This window comes from Atta cephalotes (assembly GCF_000143395.1).
Source record: "Atta cephalotes unplaced genomic scaffold scaffold00013, whole genome shotgun sequence".
Classification (NCBI taxonomy): Eukaryota; Metazoa; Arthropoda; class Insecta; order Hymenoptera; family Formicidae; genus Atta; species Atta cephalotes.
In genome coordinates, this window is record NW_012130077.1 from 4,597,793 (window position 1) to 4,617,325 (window position 19,533).

The window sequence follows — 19,533 nt, forward strand, 5'->3', positions numbered from 1 at the left end:
TCGTTGGTAGTAGTTAGTTAAGTAACGGTAAGTAGTTTAGTTTGTTACGTGTACGTTACGTTTACGTTACGTATACTACTACTTACTTATTATTTATTTGTTGTTGTGTGTGTGTGTGTGTGTGTGTGTGTGTGTGTGTGTGTGTGTGTGTGTGTGTGTGTGTGTGTGTGTGTGTATTTCTCCTGTCATTTATTAAAATTACTTTCTATCTTTATTTAAGATGATTCTTAGTAAACCGAGTTACCATAGAAATGTCTATAATTTTTTTATATAATGAAGCTGAAGTATCGAAATTGACATGTGCAAAATTCTATAGTATATAACGAAATAAGAGAGAAAAAAAATGTTAAAAATATAATCTTTCACGTATTACTTAGTAACAGATAAGGCTCGTAGACGTTTCTTTGATTAACTGCACACAAAGCTTATAGATTTTTTTCAAAAAGAAATTATAATAGTTTCAAAAATTATGATTTTAATGATCATAAAAAAGTAATAAGCAACAATCATTTTGGAAAGATATTACCTGCATAAACTTGCATATTTAACTTTGAAAAGTAAACATAATTTCATCTTGTTTTCATTCAATGAAGATGCAGCTTTTGATTTACTATCATATATTTCATACTATTTCATTAAGATATACACATAGTTTTAATATTTTATTCAAATTATGCAGATATTTGTAATTTTAAGTGAGTCCTGGTGAGGCATCCCAAATTTTCGACATTTTACTAAAGAACCACCTTAAGTATTTAATCACATTAAAAACGGACAAAATCGTGCTTATTTGTTATGTTTTTTCGCAGAAGCAGCATTCTTCTATTAATCAATTTTTTTCTACTTATAATTCCCTGTTCCGTAGATTTTATCACTATAGATTTCACCATATATTTAGTTAAACTTTCTCATAAAATGTTACTTTTTATAAAAGTAATGTTTGCAAAGTTTTTCCAAAAAATTCTTTAAATGTAGGTATACCGACATTTAAAAAAAAAATCTATCGTTATCCCCCCTCCCCTTAAATATGAAGTTTCGTGCAAAATACTCGGCTAGTAATATTTCTGTAAATAATTTCTGTAATAAAATTCGATACCAGTTAAGGTTACATGTTATATATATCGTGTTATGACTTACGGAATCACATTTCCTCGTATATTTACGTATCTCGCAAGTGGTTCTTATAAATAGCTATATCGGATTATATGATCACATGAAATTGTACTCACGAGATCATGCTATCTTCCTTTGCACACATGGAAGCGAAACTTATGTTCTCAAACTTTTCTGATCATATATACTCGATATCTTCAATTACATTTTTTTTTAATGCAATTTTACTACATTAAAATGCCTGATTAACACGTTATTTGCGCATAATACGACAAAATGTTTAATTTAAAATTCTGACGCCAGATGATTATCATATGACAAAGAAATAGCATGACCGACGTAGTTGGTAAAATACACGACACGAACTTATTAGCGATCAGTATAAGATTCTTTTTGAGAAAATTATACATATAAGCATTACTCCTATTAAACTAAATAACATACATATGAGACGTTGCACTTGATACATATAATAGGTGCGTCATGAATGAACAATTCCTCGTTCGGATATGTTATTAAACAATTATCTTAGAAAGCAGGTCACGCATAGCGGATAATTGGCTCATCACGAATGGTAAATCATCTGTTCGACTATTAATTTTTGTGATTAGGTCGCTGGCTTCGGTTCAACTCGCCGGTGTCACGCACGAGATGTTTCTTCTCAGCCGGATAATTATCAAGTCAGCGAACTGATTCAGGTTGCCAATTAAAGATGGTACATATTCGCCGCTAGAGAAACTTATACATATGTATGCAGGCGGTTGTTTGAATCCATTTTTGATGAACGCCAACGAACATGGATATTTACATACATTTCCGATGGAAATTGAGTTTTACGATCGTCTATATTATTTTTACGGTTCTTCGGATAATTACGAGATCTTTTGTCACGTAAAGATCATTCATCAGTGATTAAATTAAAATTGTGATTTTGATGACTTTGACATAAAGATTCATAACTTTTTACTACATTTATTGAATTAATCATAATTTCAATATTTTTTGTTGAAAGCGGTTAATTACAAAAAATTCTAATAGTTCTAGTTAAAAATACTTTTAATAATTATTTTTATATATTATTTTATTAATGTGTTGTTGCGCATCTCTCTGCAAATAAAGAATAAATTTTTGAAAATTTAAGAAAAGAAATATAATTATCTATATCAATTATCTATATCAATTGGAACAAATAATAGCAAAAATAATATTAATTATAAATAATATTAATTATGAATTATATAAATTTTAAATTAATGTTAATCTAAAAATGTCAAAAAAAAGCAAATGGTTATATTTTGCTAAATTACATATTAATTCAATTCTGTTTCAAAATTAGCAATATTAATATAATCTATATGCAATTTTAATAATCATGAACTTATTATCAGCATACTAACCTGAAATATATATGTAGGTAAATGAAAAGCATTAGAGCTTGCTGAGAAAAAAACTAGTTCCGTTCTGTTAATTCCGTTCTTTCAAAGTGTATCAAATAAATATTTCAATCCCTCAACGTATTCTGTTATCATACTTTAATACATCTGTTCCAAAAATTATAAATAGATTTAGAATACTATTTACAATAATAATAGGTGTCATTGATGACATGTATTAGTAAATGCGAGTAAAAAATAATAATTTTTGTAACAATTAATATCATACTTAATATCTAAGACGTGTTTAATTTCTAAGACAAGTTTATTTTCATGCGACTACATTATATAATCAGCTGGTTATATTAAATGAAGGCAGAAGCAATCAAGCGACTTAAAAATTTTCCGGTCTATACCAGTTAAGATAAAATGGCTCTCTTTGCCAGCGGCTGTTAAAAATACGGAGCGATTCTCGAAAGTAATTACGCACAATTTCTTCGACCATAGCGATCACCGCTTTCTATATTCTGCGAGCATACAGTTTATGCAAAAAAGAACTATGAAAAGACGAATTTATGCAGATGTATAAGCATGGAGGTAACATTGATTGGTTATAAATGATAGTTATGAAACATATAAGCAATAAGAAAAAAATTAAGTCGAAAGTCTTCTGAGATTGTCGTTAGGTCTCTGGTCTTTCAATTTTGTAAGCATCAAGATAGATGTTTCGTATATATCATATCGCGTTTATGCATATCGTATATCGCGTCTACGTGTCTCTTTATCTATGATTTATGTAATAAAATCTGGATAAATACAGATATAAAATACAGATATAATAACAAAGATACCATGCACGTATTCATAAAATGCGATCGTCCCTTTCATTCTATGATGATTAGAAAGCATTAATTACATACTAATTAATTATAGGCAATTATACTGATTATGCTTATGGTTATCATTATATCTGTGATCTGATTCCTTTTTTTTATAAAATATGTTTATATTTATGTTGTTAACTATAATTAAATTATTTAATCGATGTAAAGAATGGATTTTATAAAGAAAAACATTATACAGTATATGCACATTTATATATATGTATAAATATCTCATATTTACGTCGGTTTTATATTTTGAAATATCCTATTCTTTTTTATCTTGATGGTAAATGAGTTCAAGAAGACTCTCATAATTCTTAATACTGATATAAATACTACAGCATTATATATGTATGTGTACATATATATATATATGTATATATATATATATATATATATATATATATGTGTGTGTGTGTGTGTGTGTGTGTGTGTGTAATCAGTAATTAGAGTTAAAGAGAGAGTCTTTCTGAATTTATTTACTATCAAAATAAAAAATCAAGTGTTTAAAATAAAAAATAACGTAGTACAAACGTATGATGTAATATTAGATTAGCAATTTGTTATTTATTATATGTTTCTGCATTTGATCTAACATAAGATGAGCAATACAAACATATCGATATGTTCAACAGACATACATATAATTGCTTTCTGGATGTTACATGCTAGTGTCCATCAGCGGCTACGTAGGCCAACGAACCAGGATCTTTCTGCTGTGAGTCAAGGTACCTTTGTCCTATTTAAAACATACTTTAACAAATTTGATGGCAGCCTCTTTTTTTTAACCGACATAAGATTTACTGGCCAACATTGAATGTTTACACTGCACTATTACACTTACATATATCTTAATATACTTTTTTTATCTTTATCATTATCTTTTCATCTTAAAGTTTTATTTCATCAAAAATGCTTAATGATGACAATAAGACGATGTCATTACTAAAATTGACACAAGTAACACAGCTATAGACATTAATAATATATTAGAATTGTTATCTTTAATTTTATATTTAGGTATTTCTGAAGCATTTTCTTCTTTATAAATTATGGCATAAATACTTGTTCAATAAATAATGAAACCTAATAAAATTTTTAATTATTTATACACTTAACATTTTTATATTTTAACTTTAACAATATAATTACTTGTATAATATTTTATATACGATCCAATTTAAAATATTGCCCATAAACCAATTCATGAAATTTAGTATTTGATACGAATCAAAGTCGAAATTTAGTGAGCTGTAAAATTGAGATTCCTCCTATATTCTGTCATTATGACATCATCAACATATACGTCGATCGATAATCTTAAAATATCGTTGACGAAACCGGAAATAACGAACGCTGAGTATTCAGTGTCAATGCCACAAAATTGCTTGGGACCTTCGCTACGGAACGGGAAGCACTCGGTATGTGAGAACCAACACTTCTTTGGCAAAACCTCAGTCGCCGTGAAATCGTAACTGGCAATTCATTCGAGCAGGAAACCGGACGCGAGTGTATCTTTTTATATCTAACGATTTGGGCTTTTAAGCTAAGATAGCTACGAAAGAAAGCCGGAGACTCATTAAGCTCGCGCCAATTAGTTGTGCGCGGTTATCATCGGTAAATGTGCGATCGCAGTGAGAAATGCAACAAAGACGCGAGTCCTATCTGCTGGAGGATCTAACCCGAACCCCTCGAGATCCAATTAAACAAATCGACTCGTCAGATCGTACCGCCGAGCACCACGAAGAAGAACTTGACTGCTTAAGGAAGGCAGGATCGCTGCGCTTTACGAGCGTGATCAAGGTTTATCCGCGAGTTAATTAAACCCAAGGAATATGTGTTACGTAATTACGTACGCTGACTAGCTACTTCCGGTTTGCGGTGGAAACGCCGCCTATGTTTTGTCACACATAATTGTTACGACCGATGTGGCATGAAACGAAATTATCTAGTTCCAATGAAATTATAGTATAGTGTACGAAGCCCAAGCTCGTTGAAAATTATAGCCAACTTCAATTGGTTCGGTCTCAAAATAACAGAGATCATTATACGTGTAACGCATGTATATACCACAAGATGATTCCACTTAAACCAGTCTTTTAACTCGTACGTGATCAATTGTTTAAATTCAAGATATTTTTTTAGTTTTTATTTGCAAACCGATAATAATATTTATTCGTTTATATATTATATATACATAAAACATCTTTTTTATTAAGATCATAATGTATGTAAATGGACAAAAAACCATCTTCCGGTCCTCAATTTCTAATTACGAGGATGTTCGATTATTCAATTTGTTTATACAACGCTTCAACCGCGATATACCGTTAGTAGTTCAAATTGAAAAAAAAAATAGAAAAATTTTTTAACAGCGTACCGATCTTCAAACGGGTCCCAAGAGAGCCCAACGGACTTGGAAGTTGAAAGGTTTCATGTGAAAGTCAAGGTCAGCCAGTTGCGTATTTCATCTCGTATGAACGGATTATTATTATTATTACTATAACAATTTTACACATGAATTTATAGGCATGTTTGGTGAAAGCGAATCGTCGGTTACTTTTGCGAAAATTGTTCTGTCTGTTTGCCTTTCTCGAGTAAATATTAACACAATTATAAACGGTCGAACAATCGCAAAACGTGCTCTCAATTAATACATATTAAGAGAAATGACATATAATTCGTTTGTAATGATTACATAAATTATGCTTGATTAATAATTTGGAATTTCACTTCATCATGATTTCATTTTCTTGAAAAGAAAAAAAGTCTTGTAGACTTCGTGCAGAAAAATAATTACATATTAGGAAAAATATAGATAAAAGCAACCAAAAGTAATATTTTTGAAAGATATCATGTATAATACTTTCCAATCATCACAAACATCATTTGCTCAAAAGTTATATCGCGATAATATAAGTTTTCGCTTGTTCGATAAATAATTGTGCAAAAATGTCTTTCAGAATTACTTTAGCGAATTTACATATATTTTGATACGTTTAAATATAAATAGTATTAAAAATTCTATATTCTCAATATATATGTGTTGCAATTTTATGACGTTGATTTATATTTCTAGGTAAAATAAAAAAATGCTCATTTATAAAATCTGTATGAATATATATTTCATATGACAGTTTATTTATAATATAATTTAATGGAATTAAATTTTTCAAATGTTCGTAAATCAAAGACCAATAATTGTTATTTTTCAAGACTATTTAATGAAAGAAATATATATGTAAATTATTTGAATTAAAAGAAGAGAATTTTAAACATCATCAAAAACGCCGCCTTGTATCTCCTTCAAATTGTTCTCGAAGATGTACAAACTAGTGCCAAAGGCCGTATTGAGACCATGAAGAGCGCCGTTTTCCAGCTTCTGAAAAGGATTCTTGGATATATCTAAAATGTAAAGACTTCCTAGATTTTTACAAGCTCCTTTGTGAATCTCGGATATTTTATTTTCTGAAAGCCAGAGACGTCTCAACAAGTTCAAGCCTTCGTAGCTATCACCCTCTACAGTGGTTAAAGTGTTGTTGTTCAAATACAGATCCTTCAGAGTTGGCAGGTTAAAGGCACCACGCGTTATGTTAGAAATTCTATTTCCGATCAAGGATAAGGTAGATGTCGGAGTTCGAACAAAATTGCCTTCCTCGAGAATATCGATCTCATTGTAATCGAGATACAGGGAGTGCACGGATTGCGCTAGATCGGTAAACGTGATCTTGGAGATCTTGTTATTGGCGAGGTTCAACTGCCTCAGATCAGTCAACTCAGCAAAAGTACCTTTCTGGAGATCACGTATAGAATTGTGGCGAAGATCAAGTGTCTGCAGCATTGTCAAGTTTTTGAAAGCGTTCGGTTCAATCGCCTTTATATCATTCCTCGCCAATGTTAATGTTAATAAGAACTTCAAACCTTGAAAAACATCGTTCTGCAATGCTTCGATTTTATTATCATCGAGACATAAGTAATTCAAACGGAAGAACTTGGAGAACACGCCATCGGGAATAGAGATTATGTGATTTCCGTTCGCAAGAAAGACGGTCAGGGCATCCGGCAGACTGGAGACAAAATTCAAACTCTTCAGTTGATTACCAGAGAGATACAATTCAAATAGATTCGTCTTTGCAAACGCACCTTCCTCGATCTCCTCGATCAAATTGTTCCTCAAGTTGAGTATATTCAAGTGATCGTTCTCGATCACCTGACTCCAGATCCTGCGTATTTTATTCCCTTGGAAGTTTACATATGTCAGACTTGACGGCAGATTATTCAGCGTCTCCTTCGTGATCTCGATGATTTCATTGTTCGACAGATCCAACGAGGCGATCGGCAGAGATTGTAATCGATACCAATCTTCCTGGAAACCTTTGATACCCAGCTCAGCGAGATTCACTTTCATCGAGGTATCAATTGGCACCTCGACACATCCGTCAACAAGTTCTTCGTCTTTCAGAAGAATTTCCAATGATGTTACGATACCATCAGATTTGCAAATTTTCAGTCGAGTATTTCCGATAACAGATTCAATGAACTTTCGATCCTGTGATTCCGTAGCTACCTTATTTTTGTCGATTATCTGCTCCTTTACGGGATTTTCCTGATTTTGCATTGCTGCCAGTCGCTTTATCTCCTCGGTGTCTTTAAGGAAAGAATTAGCGAATACGCCTGTACTGATGCTCCAGAGAATATTTCCATAAGTGAGAATTTTAACGGATTTGGTGAGGCCAAACAGGTGGCCCCTTCCAAAATGTCTGATAGGATTGCGAGATATATCCAACAATTGCAGATTCTCCAAACCGACAAAAAGATTTCGGACATTTGATATTTGATTATCCGACAACGATAAGTTCTTCAATTTTGTCAGATTAGAGAAGACGAAGTCCGGCAGAGAAGTCAACGAATTGTTGGTAAGTATGAGAGATTCCACATCAAGCACATTATCAAAGGCATTTTTTTCCAGCGCGCGAAGATCTGGAAGGCTTGATAAATTCAATTCCGTATGATTAAAATTTCCAACAAATTGAACGTCTTTCAGGATATTGTTTTCGATGTTCACGATCAAATTCTTTGAAGTTTCATTGATTTTTCCAACTTCTACAGGTATACTTGACACTAGAGGTAGCAAACATATGATGAGGGACAGCATCGTCATTACCTAAAAACAACTAACGATTTTCTTTTTTTACAAACCGAAAATCCTCACATTTCTATATGTATACATCAGATATTAAATCGTATCTATTATACTTAATAACTTAACTCAATAACTTAATAATAATTAATTGATATATACAGCTATTATACAGCTATTAAAATAATGTATATACGTATATCGTTAATATTAATAACTTAATAGAGTATATTGCGTACAAATAAATGATGAATAATTTAAGTCTCATCTGTATAATTTCGTTATTTAAAATTTTTTTTATTTCTTTCAAAACATATGAAAGACGGTAATTAAAAAGTATATAATCATTAAATATATTAGCCTTTAATTTACCAGTTAATCACGATAATATGTGAGAAATTTTAAGACATTGATTACAACTCTACACTGATAGCCAAGAAAATTGTATAGTAGATGCATCAAATCCCACGCTTCGAGACAATTTTGCGACACTCCTTATGATAGACAGTTCTCGCGTATATAATGGTAATTACAATGATCATAATAAATGATGCCTTAGATTATTCTCATGTCGGATATTATAGAAACCAGTTGCTTGACTCAAACTCAGGATGCACAAATTATAATAAACAAATTATATAATTTGTGATATTTTTCGATAATTTTTGAAAGCATTTGATATTAATGAATGATTCTTTCGACAATACTGATAATTTCGCGAAAATGTAATAAATTTAAAGCTACAAGGTACAAAAAATTAAAGATCGCGAGAACAACTATCTTTTTCAAAATTCAATTTTAACACAAATATTTATACATATGAAATGATATTTAAAATCTAATTTAAGTACAAAATTACATTCTAAAATAATTTCTATATAAAATATTCCTTCTTCCTCTTTAAACAGTCATCGTTGCTCTTTTTATGATTAATGCATCATGGAAACTTCAGTCAACGTGAATCACGTCGTTACAGAACATTCACGTAAGAACATGTTCCACTTACCGATCAATCAGTTAAACCACAGAAAGCCACGGAAGTTGCTGAAGAATCCTTCTGCCTTCGGACGCAGACAGACAAAGACTGCTTGTGTTTCTATTCCTGGCGGACACGCGTGCTGGCAAGATTCCTCAAGACGAGGTAATCACGAAAACAGGTCTTGCAAGCCATAGTCGAATCTCATGCGTGTATACAGATTCTTAGATGCGTATATAAAAGAGATCGCCTACGTTCTCGTGTCATAGGCGATCTTGTGTCGAAAAAAGAAGATAAACCCTTGCTTGAACTGTTCATGCAATTTGTTTTTTAAGTTCGTCAACACTCGAGTTCTATGAGCGTAATTCGCGCTGTTAACAATCAAAGAAGATAGTAGCGTAACTCTCCTCGAATTAAAAAATCACGCATTAATTGACATTCTCGAAAAGAATTAGAATTTGATTTTACAAATAGCTCGAGCGCTGCTGTTAGCACGCGCTACATATCGAGCATATTCTTTTTTTTTAACCATCTGTCGCCTTTTTAACAAGTTGCCAACGTCTTGAAATATTTTTTGCTTAAAAATCATGAACCAACCCTCTAAATTTTTGAGAGTGAAATTTCACTCTAAGAAAAGTGATAGTTGCGCCAATCTGACAAGGAGTGAACTTCACTTTACTCCTTTAGGAATGAATTTTTTAATCTAATCTAAAAAGACAACTTTAATGATTAATATTTCGCTTCGCGAGACAGAGCAATGTATTTTTCTGCCATATTCGCAAAAATATATTAAATGAGCCTAATAATTTTTAGATTAGATGTAGAGAGAGCTAAACTTAATTAACATTTATCAGAATGAAATTTCAGTCTCTTTCTTCGGAGAGTGAAATTATTTATTCTCCATATAAATTGAAAATTCTTCACTCTCTGAGAATGAAAATATCACTCCTATTGGACTGATACAACTATCACTCTTTGGGAATGAAATTTCATTCCCAAAGATTTGAAGAGTACTGCATTACATCATTCGAATTAACTCAATTATGATATCCAAAAAACGTTAATTCTTTTTTTGAGTCAGAGTATTGATAAACAATTTAATGGAAATAAAGTCGAATTGAGCATTAATTAAATTTACTACACTATAATTTGTCTATTTTATTTAATGTTTTATATATAACTCTTTTTACTTTAATTTTACATCAAAAAGGAGTTATTATATTTAATACGTCATGAAAATATTATGTGTGTAAAATTGCAGCAAATAATTTAAATAACAATAATAATGATATCAAGTTTGGCGAATATTTTAGCATTAGGATATGATAATGTACTGATGTACGATCTTTATCGAAGATTCGATGAAGCACGACCGATCATCAGACCGTAACTGACAAAGGAATCAACAAATTGTTTTATATCTAATCTATTTAAAAACTATAAAAAATATAATAGTTCGATAATTAACAATATATTAGCAAATCTTGAATCCAATTAAAATAATAATTTTCAGTCATGATTCAAATTCTTTAAATTCGATTTTGCGTTTTCTTTATATTTTCTTCTTTTTAATAACAATATATTAATAAGTATACAGGATTTAAAATCACAAGACCGTAAAGGATTATAAAATATTGATATGTGCTGTTGCGTGCGCATTCAAGATGCGTGACTAATATTTCAACTGCAAGTATATTAGATAATACACAATATTTATTTAACTCTATATGCACGCATTTTCCTATACACGCGTATATATTCCTCTTAAGATGAATAAAGTTAAGATGAATAAAGACATTCCTCTTAAGATAAATAAAGTTCCCATGCAGAAATTGCCATATATCACGTGAGAGATTTTTCTAGAAGAAGTATTCTTGAAAATACATATAGAGAGCAGACTTTCAAAATGCATTTTGTCCAAAATAAGATTTGAATTAGAAATGGCGTAGTGTTCAATAATGAAAGACACATATTATAAGCTGCTTTGAAATGTTCAAAAAGCATTTTTCAACTTCAATTTATATACTGAAAAAAATCTAAACATTTGATGTGTGTTAAATCCTTTAACTTAGAAACAAACAAAATGCATTTGTTTAACATTATTAGAAAATTGTTTAACAATTTCGTTTAACATTTTTTACTTATTGATTATTGGTAATTTGATTCTGTAAGGCACGTGGTTTCCTTATGGCTTTTTTTCTCGTGTTTTGAAAATTATAAATTTTAAACAAAACGCATTTTGAAATGCGTTTCTGCTCTTTATATATCATACAACTCGATGACGCTTGATAAAGGAGGCTTCTATGTCATTCAATGGACCAAATACCATTTAACTGGCTACCACCCGATCCGGTATTTCACGCGGACACACATCAAGAACTTTCTGACCGGTTTAATTTCTCATATGTCGCAATTTTTCACAAAACTTTGCAAGAGATAAATTTTATCTGCTTGCTCAGCTGAACGCAGAGCTCCGCGCCGCTAATTTCTAATGTTCAGAGACGAGAGGGTCCTTTGCCTCTCGCCAAGTAACTAGACGCCAAGAGGTCGTCGTACTTCCGGAAACCAGCTTACACCTTCCGCTGTGAGAACCACTGGATTCGTCGGATCATAGTTATTACATGGGTATAAGAGCGCGGCCATTCGTACCGGCGTTCGTACTTCTCTCACGGTTCCATTCACAAAAAACCAGTCAGCCGATACGGCTCACGTGCGTTTAGTTAATTAAGTTTGTTACATACGCATCGATAGTGTCGAAGGTTGAGGCGATATCTCGCATACGTTAATCCGCGAGTGTAACCGCGCACTCTCTGAGTGATCACGCATTACTTCTTTCCTGTATGCCATTACTTCGAACTGCCTTCTCCACAATAAAAGTACTCGTTTCCGCAAGATTCGAATACAGCCTTGAATGTTTGCAGAATAAAAGTACGTTACTATCATTTCAGTTCCAAAAAAAGTAATAAATATAGCGTTTGATATACAAATAATAAATTTTGCAACAGAAATAAATAAAAAAAAACAGAATTTTAAAATACATATATATCTAAAATAATTATGATAAAATATGGTAAAATATGATAAAATAAACAAAGTTTTATTTTATTACACACTATTTTTCACATTTCTTTTAATTTATTTTCTTTTAATTTATTATCTTATGTATTTTTCGATAATATTCGCCATACATTCTCTATTCATGTAACATCTGCCAAGATTTGTTACTTTGTAAATATTCTGCTTATATATCAAGCTTATATATTTTATAGTGACAGAGCTTATATATTATAACGGATATAAAAGCTTATCTATTATAACGGATAATTTTTCAACGTCAGTTTAAGGCACTGATTATCTAATGCATAATCATATCGGGATATTATTTTTAATTTATCCCTATAAGAAAAACATAGCTTTAAGTTTCGGAATTAATATTTCACGGATCACGAAACATAAAGGTGTCAGCGTATTCTCGCGCAAATTGCATCAAATGCTAATTAACTATATGTAAATTTATGTTAAACTTTCGAGCTGAATAAATTAAATAAAATGTATAAAAATTCCCCATAATTTTCTTTATTAATATTAACAGAATAATATGGATGTTGAAGAAGAGGATAGAAGGAATTTTTCCCGTCATGGAATAATAATTACTTCGATACAATTGTGTCAAATAATTAGCAACCTTATTATTAATCTCGACGGTGCCTCGATAGAATATATAGGAGTTAAGTAGGATCTGGTAAAATAATTGATACGACTTATTTAAAATAAAAAAAGTTCCAACAATTTATTTAAAATATTAAGTAAGAAATAGGTCAGAAAAAGTTATTTAAAATAATAAATACTAAACAATTTTTCAATTTTTTTTTATTTTATATATATTTTTAAATTAAATTTATTTGAAATAAGACCGAAGCTCTGGTAGGATTAATAATATAATTAAAGTAACTCAAATCTTCTCGATCTTATATTACATAATATAATGAAATCATTCTTGATTCTGTAATAATTTTGCAACAACATATAAGTCACGCAATACGTTGAGTAATAAAATTTTCATTCGAAAAATAGTATAATCTCTGTAAAAATAAACTCATAATTTGAAAAAATACAATGAGTCAAACATACAAAGGTATGACGAGTTAATACCTTTTCTTTCACAATTCTTTATCTCAAAATCTGAGAATCATAAAGGTGCGTACAACACTTCCCAGCAAACAATTATCGGTCGAATAATTATGCCAAGTCATAATTGAATTGTACGCAATGACGTACAATTGAACCAAAGTAATAATATCATACATGCGAATACTGGCCTTGCATTGTTGCTTAGGTGTGTAGTGATGTAAAAGAACAGCGTACTATTGTTTTCGAAGATTTCTTTGATTGCAATCTCATTTGATATTGATGCGGCCATACTAATCGCTTGAATACGAAATTCAATGAAGTGAGTTTCTAACTGTCTTCCTACCTTCCATTGTAATATATTGAAAACGGGAATTAAAGTGAGAGCTCAAATTATTGAGAGTATAATGAAAGTATTGATTCTCTCTTTTTTATAATATAAATTTTTAGATGTAAACCTTCACGTGTCTCTGTTCCTATAAAATTTCAATTTTCGAGACTTTCTATTAAAATTTTCTTTAAAAAAATATAATAACTAATTAATGGTTATTGATCTTAAATAGAAATAAGATGCTTAATAATGTTTCAGCCTTTCTTAATTTTTATTGTTATACATGAAGTTAGTATCGTGTAAAAAAATTTAATATCTTCTAATATACCAATGTACAACAAATTAACATAAATTATTAATTAAAAAACTATTCATTTATATAATACATATCATAATGAACAAAAAAAACTTTAATAAACATAGGTCAAAGATTTAACCATTTCAAAGATATAAACGATTTTGTATTATAATTGACTTTATTATCTTTTCTATATGTTGCATATAACGTGAAAAGAGAAAAATTGAGATAAATAGAATTGATAGTCTATTTGGAAGAATTATATGTCCAAATCTCCCATAATGCCCAATTATGATAGCTGATTGATGTCAACTAGACTTCCGGTGAAATTTTTTATTATAAAGCTTGTATAAAAATTGAATTAGAATTCGTGGTAAATCTTTACGTCATATACGATAAGAAACCAATAAGCCAGTTATGGTACTAACATACAAAATTATTTGCATCTTAAAAACGAGTTGAGTTTCAGACTCACGTTCACTAAGGTTTTTTTTACTTACAGTAAATCAGTATGATGTACATATATTATGTATCTACAATATAAATATATGCTGATAATATAAAAATATGCTGAACGTTTTTTTAACACCTTGTATAATAATTTCTTTATTAATAAGAAATTATCAAAATTGTCTTTAAAACAAAATAACGTTATATTAATTGTTGTAACTTTGTGCAGTTTTAATAAATCATTTAGTTCTATTCTGCCTTTCAAATATTCGCTATTTTGTAATATTGAATATTTATCGTGGAACGCGTTTATTATTAAAATATTAAAATATTAAAAATAAAAGGAAAGTAGACTACGTTCGCATGCGGAAACATGCATTTTCTTATTACAAGCTCGAGTCTCGAGTGTAAATATTGCGAAACAAATTATATCTTTCACATTCTACATACTCATATGCCTGTAACGATGACGCCTTCAAAAGCACAATTCTATTTGTATCATAAAGCAATTATTTAACTTCTATTTTTAAAAATTATTAATATTACTTTCAAAGCTTTCTTTATATTTTTGGCATACTTTTTATTTTGATATGATTTTTTTTTAAGTGAAAACAATCTTTCGGCTCGAGTTTAATTTACCGAAAAAAAATCCGTATTTATTATTTTTCTGAAAAAGATTTTTGTTTCTTCCTTCTTCTTTAGATTATTTATTGATCGATAATTAGATGTATACGTTAGCATTTTATGAAACTCTCGATTACTAAATTATTAGCTTTAATAAAATGCAAGCGGTTTGTGTTACTTTCAAGAGAATTTCTATCCAATATGGCTAATAAATGTGGCACTAAATCACTCGGAAGATTGCGTGTCTTATTAAATGTAGCTAATGCGCGTGATATATGTGTACCGATAGGAAACTCATCTTATTGACTCCTTTAAAACTGTTATGATAAATTTGACTGCGACCATCTGGAAGCCTGCGCAGTTGCATTTAAATTTCTTCCGCTTTGAAATATCATTACTTTAAAATTATTCCTGCATTATGTTTCCGTACGTGGCACATAGTTAATAACTTTTTGCATTTACAGAAAAAAACGTTCAATAATTATTATTAATTAATATTCCTTATGGTTCTCATAAAAATATTCAAATTACTAGAAGAGTAAATGATTAATATTTATGATTAATATTTAGGATCTAAGTAACATGAATGCATATAAAGCAATCTATTTAAAATTAAAATTAAAATTTTTAGAATAAATTCTTATCTTCGTCGCGTTTTATGCATTATTGACTGTGTCATCAGAAATCAGAAATGTGTAATTTTATCTTCTCCTTAAAACGTTATTCAAATTTTTTTTATAAAGTGCAAATTTACTTTAAATCATAGCGACAAGATAAAGGAAATAATATGTGAAAATTGAAGTCTAGAATAATTTCTTATTTTTATCACATATATTTTGTGCAATATATCACTTATGTAAAAACATATATTTACATATGTTCGATCTTTCGGTACAACATTGTGTGCTCGCGTTTCGAAGAGAGAACACTTGCGACAAAAAAGTCCAATCGCCTAATTTTATTGTGAAAACGAGCGCTTCTTCCCTTCACTTGATGCGTACGTCGCGATCGTGACGTGTAGTGGAAGTGGCCCCGGAATAGGAGGCCCGGGTAGGATGGCACAGTGAATGTGGAGTAGAATCGCGGCATTACGTGCCACCAAGTAACGGAGCGCGGACGCGGAATAGAGCGTATCGCGTGTCGTCTCTGTATTTCACGTCCACGCGGCATCGAGGCTCCGAAACGGCGAAGAAAAGCGTCAGTCGCGTTTCGACCAGCAGACAGGTCGGTGGAGATCGAGCGGATGTCTCTCATCCTTCTGCATCTTCTCACGAACGCGATTACACCTTCGTCGAAAGACCGATGACTGAAAACATCCACGGAGACGGTCGCCGCACATACATTTCGGCATCTGAAACCTGTATGAATCTCCGATCCGGTCCCGCCGTCGATTCGAATTGAACGAAATTACATTAGTCACGATGTCACGTAAATAAGTTATTCACAATCAATGACGCGCGTTGAACAACACCGATCGGCTCGCCAAGGATGTTGACCTGGTAGCGGATGTTGATCGACAGGAAAATCGCTCGCTTGCGGGAATCCAACGGTTGACGTCTGCACCTGACGGCGAGCATTCGACATAGACAAACGTTTTTTCGATTGTTACCGTCGTAGTCGTCATTCAGCAGTGATTCAGTGAATGGACTTTATGAGTGACCATCATTGTCAAAGCTCGGCAGCATCCGCGCGCCGAAAGACACAAGTGTCCGATGATGACAAATCGTTCTCCAATGGATCGCACGTGACCACAGTAATCTCCTATGATATCGTTTGATTGCCAAGAAGAATTTGTGTAGAAAAGACCGGATTTCAAAAGGAGTGGCAGGATGCCGAAGGAGAACATGTGGCGGCAAAGGAGAGTGCCTGTTCCCAAGAGGTAAGGAGACTATCTCGGGATGTCTAACGCGATTAAAGGCGCCTAATTATACGCGCGTACGATTAACATCTTCTATGATGTTATCAATATTTATCTGTGCATACAGCATGAGAGTGCACGAAGGGATACCGTATCTTGCCGGCGTATATCCTTTATAACGAACCTAGGTATTTAACCGTTAAGTACACTGTGGCGACTCAATTTAACCAGCGATCATCTATCTTCTCGATCGCTGAACGAGACTTTTTCGAGGTGTGTGATTTTATTTTATTTTATTTTTTTATAAAATTCGATTTTTTTAATGTACAAGTATTACACATATAAAAATATTCAAAATAAATAACAGAACGTAAAGAATATATTATCTCCTTCTCTATTTTCTGTATTTCAAAATTAAACATTTGACGAGAGAGAGAAAGAAAGAAAGAGAGAGAAGAGAAAAAAGAAAATCGAAAGAAATCTTATTGTTTATTTTTAAAATTGTTTTACACAATCTTTCTCTCAAAAAGATAGAATATTAACATTGTTAACGAATAAAATAGAGAAGAAAATACGAATATAAAATTGGATATATAAATTTCAGACAAAATTCAGACAGTCGCTAGGTTGTGTAATACTAATTTCTTTCAGAAAATAATATATGAATTCCGAATATGCAATGATCGTACAATTTATGCATCGCTGGATTGCATAATATAAAATTTAAAAAGTACAAGCATAATAGATATAAGTTAGAAAGTGAACGATTAATTTTATATAAATCTAATAGGTATAATGAAAACGTTACATTTTTTTGTATTCTTCTTTAAATATGAAAAATAATTACATTATTAGTATTAAATTATTCACCTAATTTAAATTACCTTTTACCGTTATTTTTAATTGGTACAACGCAATGTATTTCACTATTGTAATTTTAACGTAAGTTTATAATTGATGATCTTAGATATTATACGAGGCATAAATTTTCAAACATTCTCTTAAAATTATAAATCTAATATAAAATGATTTGAAATACATTTTTCTTAGAAAAATATAAAAAATTTTATTTTTATAAAAAAATCTATTTTGTATCGAAAAATTGGCCTTTCTGGCTGTATCACGAATAATAGATTTATTCTAAATAATTTATATTACATGTCACAGAAAGTGGATGACTACAAAAATATTTTATTTTAATGTTCTTCAGATATTCTTTTATCAGTCATATGTACGTAAATGTAAGTTTGCGACACAAAATATGGACGTAATGACATGAGTGACTTTACATAACATTTTCTATACTTATTTCGTCTCATGAATATGTCATTACTTTTGAAATAAATATCAAGTTAGCGGCAAGAAAGGCATATCACCCAACATCACATTCAGACATCGCGTCAGGATCGAGCTAACAAGTTAAAGATCTCGCGACCAAAAAGACTCTTGCGATGAGCTAGACATGTGACAAATCGATTCATCATGGCAAAATAATGCGAATCGCGCGAGAAAATAGTGAATGGTCGATTCTTGAGTGCTCCATGTCGTATGCAAATGTATGGTTTATCAGTCTGCGATTTCTTCCTGCGGTTGACCTCCTCAAGCCTCAAGTGCGCGTGAAGTCATAAGTCATAAACGAACGTTGGTGGTCTACATTGTAGAATGCGGTAAATAGGACTCCTTCCTAACAGATAGATCTAAAGATGATACTTTGTGTTCTCTACTTTCAATATCATATATCAAGTTTTGTAATTATTCAATATTATATGTATAAACATTTCACATATAAACATTTATATGTATAAACATTTAATTAAGAATGTATAAATTAAATGTCTGTCAGATTTATAATTAAGTATATCAGATAATTACATACAGTAAATTAGAAATGAACACATAGAAAATAAACACATAGTTTGAGATTGAGAAACCAATTCTCATTATTTATTTATTAGAATATTATGGATAATTTATAATATACATTTATTAGGATTAGATAACTGTTTATCTACATATAATTAATGTTGACTTTTTAGCAAAATATCTGTATTCTCAAGCATTATTCTCAAAAAAGGAATTTACCAGAGAAATATATTCTTAATATATACTTTAATAAACGTTAGGTAATTCCTTATCTTCTTATTTCAAATAAATTTTTATTTGGAGTATCATTGATGAAATATACCTTTTTCTAATGATGAAAGAAGTTTATGAATTAAAAATTTTGCAACTTAACACTAGGAATTATGCAATGCAATAAACATCGTCGTTCCGAATCTTTCATTTATCTCGTGTTAATACAGTTGATAATTATGAATTCTGCTTCGTGAGTGATGAACTATCGTGACGTTTGCAAGA

General features: G+C 30.9%; 2 protein-coding genes across 2 annotated transcripts in view; one reads left to right on the forward strand and one right to left on the reverse strand.

Annotated features, from left to right (window-relative positions):
- Positions 1 to 6,469: 6,469 nt before the first annotated feature.
- On the reverse strand, positions 6,470 to 8,531 carry LOC105617545 (slit homolog 1 protein-like). Its single transcript, XM_012199100.1, has one exon. The coding sequence runs from the start codon at positions 8,529 to 8,531 to the stop codon at positions 6,642 to 6,644; it is 1,890 nt and encodes a 629-aa protein (XP_012054490.1). The 3' UTR covers positions 6,470 to 6,641.
- An 8,615-nt stretch (positions 8,532 to 17,146) lies between these two features.
- LOC105617546 (heparan sulfate 2-O-sulfotransferase pipe) overlaps positions 17,147 to 19,533 on the forward strand; it is a 35,303-nt gene continuing 32,916 nt past the window's right edge. The window contains exon 1 of the mRNA XM_012199102.1: positions 17,147 to 17,196. Within this exon, the coding sequence (XP_012054492.1) occupies positions 17,147 to 17,196 (50 nt within the window). The remainder of the gene's footprint in view (positions 17,197 to 19,533) is intronic.